Source organism: Pterocles gutturalis, unplaced genomic scaffold (assembly GCF_000699245.1).
Source record: "Pterocles gutturalis isolate BGI_N339 unplaced genomic scaffold, ASM69924v1 scaffold9510, whole genome shotgun sequence".
Lineage (NCBI taxonomy): Eukaryota > Metazoa > Chordata > Aves > Pterocliformes > Pteroclidae > Pterocles > Pterocles gutturalis.
In genome coordinates this window covers 1-7,696 of record NW_010140840.1, presented here as the reverse complement: position 1 = coordinate 7,696, position 7,696 = coordinate 1, and the positions used below count along the sequence as shown (strand labels likewise).

The following is a 7,696-nucleotide window of genomic DNA, read 5'->3' as shown; positions in this document are numbered from 1 at the left end:
CAACTCCTGGACTGATAAAATACAAACTAGAACAGACTCAAATTACTCACTGTATCTACAGTAAACTGAATGCTTTCATTTTGAAATGTTAGTCTCAGAAGACCCAAAGCTACACAGAAGAATGACACCAGCTACAGAAAGAGCCCATGCACAATATTAACGTTACATGGCAAGAGACATTTCAGTGTTCAAGTAGTCATTCAACTTCAACCATATGCAGATTACTATATGGTAGGTACAGCTCATTCCTGAATCTCTGCTCAGACTTAAGCCAATCTTCATGTTCATCATTAAACAAATTATACTTAACTAAAACGTTTAACAGAACCGTGCAGCGAAACACAACACTTCTCCAGGCTCCCCTACTTAGTGTTGTCTTTGCCCAGTGGCACCACAGGGACTACAGACAAGAATCATACAGTAATCTGGCTACAGCCAGATAAGAATTCCAGGGCGCACACAAGAAAACGATCAGATTATCTAAGTTTTCTTCACATTTTCTTCACATCCTCCAAGATAGAGTCACTAATCTGAAAAGCATGCTTCTTTGAATACGATATTAAGACCTAAATTAAATCAGCTTCTCCCTACTGTTTTTATCTGAAAGAGCAACAGTAATAGTATCCTAGCATTAAATATACAACTTTAAGATCACTGCATCAGAATTTTTCTTTTTAGACCCATCTATCTTACAAAGCAGCCCAGAACATGCACACAGTTTTGAGTGTAATCAGTACCTGCCAGTGAAATAATCTGGACATGACTTTCAGATTCAATACCAAGATCATTTGAGCACGGCACATTCAAACCAAAGAATACATACCCTAAATGTTCCTTGAAAACGGAATGTTGATAGATTCAGTCTAAGGCACTAAACCAGTTAGGTCTAGTCTGCTACGTCAGAAATGGTATGTCAAGCCAATCAGCTCCAAATTGCCAGCCATTACCGAAAAATAAAACTTTCTCCATTTTCATTCAAAGACGCATTGTTTTGCTGTCAAACTTTTCCACAAAAACGCTGATTATTACAAGAATCTAGCTCTTACAGTTTAGTATTTGCCAGTATTTATCAAACAGGAAGACTCAGAACAAAAGTGTTCATACAAAATCATAACAACATGCCTCAGGAACACTTAAGTTAGAAGACAGAATGATTTAAACTTAAATTGGATTTGATCAATTCTTGGGACAACTGAAGGATTATTTTACCTGTTACCACCACCACCACCTCCTCCGCCTCCACCTCCATGACTCTCCATCCCATAGGATTGGTTAAGGTAAGAGTCCATGGATCGTGGGCCACCATAGCCTCCATGCCCATAATCACGGTCCATGTCTAAAAAAAGAGCAGAAAAATGTTTATAAAGAAAGCAAGCAAGAAGTCTCAGCAAGTAATCTAGTTTATATTCTTAAAAGTTTACTCTTTGACACAGTGCTTACAAACAAAATACAAAAGTGCCAGTTGTAAACCAATTTCAACACTGTGCTTAGGGAAGCCGTGTGTCTTTGTCATCAACTGAGCACCTCTTAACTGAAATCAAGTTCATACTTTTCCCCAGTAGTGGATAACTTGGGATTATTGTTCCATGAGCTGGAATTCAGACGCAAGTTAAATTAAGAGAATTAGACAAAGAAGGTCAATGTAGAATATGTCAGAAGTTAGTGGAGAATTAAGACCACGTCCCTCCCTTCAACAATGCACACAGCTCACAGGTGTCTGCTTTCTCTATCCAACGCCACAAGAAATCTTCACTGACATCAACAAAGACCTTGGGTCAAAGTTACAAGCTCTCATGCTGCCATGCAGACTCTGTCAACAGGCTACAGTCAAACAAAAGAACTTTCTCCATCTAGCACACAAAGAAACCCACACAAATCAGTAGTTTCAGTTCACTAACTCAACTATGTTGGTATTTCATAGCTGAACTGATGTCACTTCATGACATCATCATATGGTGTAATGAAGTCTGGCAAAAGAACCAACTTCTTCCTTAACACTCTAAGTCCTATGTAAAAGTTCTGGTAAAATAACCACTCATAAATTCAAAGCACTAAAATAGTGTCCTAGATCCACATAACAAGTATGAACCACTGTCCTCCTGCAGCACACACAATTTGCCCTTCACTGCCATTCTAGTGACTGAAACTGCTACCTGGTACCAACCAACATTAACTTTTGGTTAATACAAAGGAAGTCTGGCAAGTCGAGCCTCACAGAAAAGATAACACAGAGAAGGAAAACATAGCAAACATAGGAAACATAAAATACAACCACACAAAGACTTGTCCACTCTGACAAGAGAGAGTATTTTACACATTTCAGTATCTCCAAGTGTAAACCATTATCTTTTCCAGAAGATAACAGGACAATAAGCTCACTCTAAGTCATTAGAAATTTTCCCATTTAAAGAAACATAGTACTTCTGTGTGCATATCACTTCATGAAAATAATTGAAATGAAAAAAATAAGTATATCCACTATTTCCTGTTTGTACCTGCTTCTTGTTAGCACCAGGAAGCCACTGTAATTTACTTTCTTCCATCTGTCAACAAGAATTCTGCAAATGGTATTGAGCCAACTATATCACTTCTAAACAGATGTTCTTAGCATGCCTGAACAGACTCCAACAAATAAAGATCTGCTGACTTTATTCTTTTAATGATCACAGGTAATTTCTAAAAAATTAAAGAGGATACTTCTGAAACAAAAAACTTTGAACACGGAAGTCACACTGCACCTTTCCATATTCTGAACATACAATAAAGATTGCTCAGCAAAGCAGAAAAAAAGCTTTTCAAAATACTAGCCATGTAGCACCACGCAGCATCAACTTAAACTGCAAAAAGCTGCTCTTTAAAGAAACAGCGGAGCCTTCTAATAGAAGCATCTAATATTCCCCTCTGGTGTGACTGAATGGTCTACCACCTAATCCAGTGGAATACTCTCAAGACCGCTTACATAAAGATGTAGGCCAGAGTAAACAGAATAAAGCAGTCAATAAAATAATTTGATTCATAGAAATTAAGGTTAGATGATTCCATGGTCAATCTGAGTTCCAAGTTATTTTTTTTTAACACAGTGTATCTAATCAAAAGACAATGACACTCTGAAACATGAAATATCTGACCTGAAAGGATTCAGTAATTTACCATATTTTCACCTGCTCCCTATTATCTACAGACTCTGAGATGCCACAAAAGTAATCACATTAAGAGCTGAAGAGGTGAATCAAATCATTCAACAAGGAAGAACACAACATACTGTCAAGATCCCTGCCACTGCAATCCAATTCTGTTACAGTGTAGTAAGTAGTCACCAGCTTTGTGCCAGAATCTGATAGTGGGAAAAACACATTCACACGCAAACAAACTCTTCTAAAAAATAAAAGCATAGTTTTGAAATAAATTCTTAGCCTAAAATGTTTAGCACAAAAGCAAATATTAAAATATGTTTTACAATCACAGGACAATTTCTGACATCCACTTCTGCTCAATACTCTCCTTACTCATCCGTGGTTCATGTTATCTAACATCAGCAGTCTTGCTGTAGAGCTATGCCAGTCCCTAAATCCTCAAATCACTGCCTTAGGACATCACCACTTCCTCCCTAACAGTGAACAACTTACTCATCCTTTCCAGACTCGCTGCACTGCATTTACCTAAATTATAATACACTCATGTTTGAAAAAGTTTAACAGGGGATAAAAAAGGTACAAAGAAGTGAAGAGGGATAATCAATTTCATGATTTTCTACTACAAGAAACTGGAGGTAGCAAATTAAACTTAAAAATAACAAGCTAAAAAATGACACTGAAGTCCTGGAATTGCTCCGGGACAAGAAGATATTAAAAATTTATATAAATTTAAGAAAGAAATTGGATAAATCCACTGACAAGAAGTTCAAACTATGTCAAACACAAAGACTACATCTCTGGTTCAGAAAGTCCCCAAGCTGCAAACCAGTGAAGGTGTGCAAATATATCAACGGAGTACTTGCTCTGTTCCTTCCACATCTTCAAACGGACAGTGACATCCAGGATATTGCTGAAGTGGGACAGACACATCTTTGACCTGACCTAATAAAGGTGATCTTACGACCTCCTTCCGACTATTTCATTAACTGTTCCAGATTTCTGAGCAGTTAACCTATCTTCCCAACCACTGGCCCCCTGGTTCAGTCATTTTGTCAGCTACAAACTTTACCAAAGGTTTATAGATTTTACACTTCATGCTCAGAACTTGACAACGATACTGCATTCAAATAAGAAGTGAAGTATTTCTTCTGGTATTAACCTTTTCTTTACTTTGAAAGTCTGTTCTCCAGATAGGCTTTATCCTAAAAAGGGGATAAAACATCTAAGAGGCCAGTAAATATTCACTTAGGTGAACCAAAATAGAAGCATTTCAGTTTTTTAATATAGTAGATGAATAATAATCACTCACACAGCTTTAATATTACAGTCTCAAGGTAAATAGCTTATTAGTTGACAAACATCACAGCTACAGACATCAGAATCCCTTTGCACTGGTCTCTTTCACACTTTTGATTCTTCTTCTAACTAAAGCAAGACCTGGAGTATTTCAATCTGAATCTGTAGCCTGCTCCCTGCTCCACTGTTACATTAGCTCTGGCTGTTACCACCGGTAGAGATACGCAGAAGTTGCCTGTCTGTGCAAACTATTCAAACTAAATGTGAAATTGTTTCACGTACTAAGAGAACATGCGCTTAAGCACCAGGAATCATATTGGAGTGTCCCAAACTGAAGGTTTGAAAGTGTACCACTTTAGCTTCATTTAAGTTTAAACAGTAACTGTTTATCAAAGAAACCTTTGAAGAAATATTTTATCTGCATATCCACTAATACTACAGAGTGAAAAACAGAAGAAAAAAGTGGTTCATATTTCCTCCTGAAGATTAAAAATGAAAGAGTAAATCTCTGAACTGATGAAGCACCTGAAACAGAATTTGCTGAAGGAATAAATCAGGTTTTGGTATCTGCAGCCTCTTGCATAAATACAGTGGGGATGAACAAGCTGTTGAATTAAAGTACAGAAATAGAATTGCAAAGAACTACTTCATTGTTCATTTCTAGATCATACTGAAGAGTCTAGTGGGGTAGGGGAAACAGCAGAAGAGTTATGTCAAAGGGGGAAAAATATATTAACTCTAAAATAAAGAATGGAACACTAAAAGACAAGTTCAATTTACAAATCAAAATGTTATTCCTTCACATTAAAAAAAAAAAAGCCATAGCGGGTAGAGAGATCATTTAAAATAGTTGCAAAATAAATCTCAATAACCAGAAAAGAAAAATTAAATTTTCCTTAGACAGATAATTACAAAGTTACACATGTAGTAGATAAGACTCAGAGTCCCTTGGTACAAAAGGCTTATTTTTAAATGAAAAAGTTTAAGACCAGAGAACACTGAAATCATATTCACCGCACAAAGAAACAAAATAATTTTCAATACTGTTCTCTACATCAAGCATATGAAAAGCGTAGGAAGATGAAAGGAGAAAGATCTTGCAGTAATAAATAATAAATGAAAAAAAAAAAAGCCTCAGTAAAGCAAAACCTTTAAACAATAAAAAAGAAGCAATGGTTTGAACCAAGCTAAATTTCCCTATATTTTAAATTCATAATCCACAATGACTACAACAAGTTTAAGAGTCCATTGTGGAATAGTAAGCAATATTTTTTCCAGGCACATTTTTCAAAATACCATGACTGCTTTAAGATCACAACCTTGTCATTAGATACAGAAGTTTTAACACTTTGTTGAGCCCCATGCAAAACAAGGAACCAGTCCAATAACCCCGATGAATTGTAGGGATAACGGCAAGAGCCATTTCCCCTTCCAGATTAAAAGGACAATAATTACAGTAATCAAAATATTAACATGAATAGCTAATAATATTTCTGTTAACAATTCTGTTAATAACGGAATTTATTCCACAGGCCATGTCATCTCTGTCTCAAACCAAGTCATCAGCAAGGGACAATGGTGGAATTAAAGCAGTCGTGAGCCACCCAGCGAAAAGTGCTTCACACTGGCTAAAAGTTTCCAACAGGAAGAATCTTGCCAAGATCTCAAACGAAAACTGGGCAAAGATGAAAACTCTCAACATCCATCCTCTATTGCCATCTACTGGACCCCTACAAAATAGTCACTAGCCCACTGTACAGAACTGATGTAAGAGAAAGCTTTATGCATGCCTTACTAATGTACATACAGTGCATAAACATTAACGGTAAATGTTTCAAGCTGTACACATCGTAAATAAACTTGATTCATAATTATGAATAATAAAAAACTAAATTATCACAATGAAAACTATTATTACAGAGCTACATGAAAGGAACAATCTAATTGTATAACATACATTTGATTGGTTACTTCCCACAGGATAGCCCTTGATTCACTTTAATACTGCTGTCATCAGATCTCAGAAAAGCAGGTTCTCATTGGACACAGTGAATGCTCCAATAAGATACTTAAATTCCTACTTAAGAAAAACCTTTTCTACCAAAAATCTAAAGGACATTTAATTAGGAATCAATACAGAAGATTAAAAAACAGGGCCACAGCTTTAATTTATTTAGTTTACTATGATGAAAGATAAATGCAAAATAATATAATTGGCAAAAAAAGCTAAGACTGAAGGAACACATCATAAAAATGATCATACTGCAACTAAAGATGCATCTGTAATCCAGCGTGTTATTTCTGTATAACAGCCGGCAAGAGTATAAAGAGATACAACTGCAAACACTTATTTGATGACATCTGTAAATGAAGCCTGGGTATAGTTTATGGTTAAATTTTTATATTAACATCTTTTTAGCACTTGCTTGCATGCTGGCAAGAGATATCAAATCATTTCTTGAGTCTTACTAAACTCATAACCTTAATCATCTTACAAAAATATGTGCATTCCATACTGTTGTATCTATGTGGTACTTTTGATAGCATAAAACCAACAGCTAGCTTTTGCTGTACCAAATTTATTTTATATGCTTTCTATACTCCTTCTCAAACTCTTAAAGTAAACTTAAAAAAAATAAAAACAAAAATAAAAATCAAGCAGTTCCATGTTCCGTTTTCTCCATGTCTGTATAAAAGGGGGAAACATCCTCTTTTCAGTAGAAGTAGTAAAAATAAAGTAACAGTAGTTCATAAGAAAACAAAATACTGATTTATGCAAAAAGCATCATCATACGAAGTCTGTATTCCGCCCCCATCCCCACTCCTTGATCTCACAATTTTGATTTGAAACGTGCAGGAGTTCATGTTGACACGCCCAAGATGAAAATCAAGTCTCACTCCCAGTTACAACTCCTCCAGAAAACATGTGCAGTCAAACCACATTACGTACTTTCAATAACCCGTTTGTTTTTCTCTTTTGTCAACACTGACTGTTCAGCCCCAACGCTTTTTACAGGTTAGACGTATTTATAGCTCATACCTGAGACTGACCCACTGGGCATGTTCACACCACAATGCATGGGGGTATCTGGGAACCTCCAATCTCTGTCTTCAGCTGGAGAGGATGGCTCAGTGAGAATGACTTAGTGCTTAGCGAGAGCTGGAGGGGAGAGACGGGGAGCCGCAACAAGAGGCGGCTCTCTCTCCTGTCGGATCTCCAGTCTCCTGACACGACCCCCTCACGGAGCTCGCCCCGAGCTCCCCCC

General features: G+C 36.7%; 1 protein-coding gene across 1 annotated transcript in view; it reads right to left on the bottom strand.

The window, feature by feature from the left end:
• Positions 1-7,541, bottom strand: part of ZNF326 (zinc finger protein 326) — a 27,854-nt gene extending 20,313 nt beyond the window's left edge. The window contains exons 1-2 of the mRNA XM_010083827.1: positions 7,471-7,541; positions 1,210-1,336 (exon numbers count right to left, since the gene is read on the bottom strand). Of these exons, the coding sequence (XP_010082129.1) occupies positions 1,210-1,336; positions 7,471-7,510 (167 nt within the window). The 5' untranslated portion in view covers positions 7,511-7,541. The remainder of the gene's footprint in view (positions 1-1,209; positions 1,337-7,470) is intronic.
• Positions 7,542-7,696: the final 155 nt, after the last annotated feature.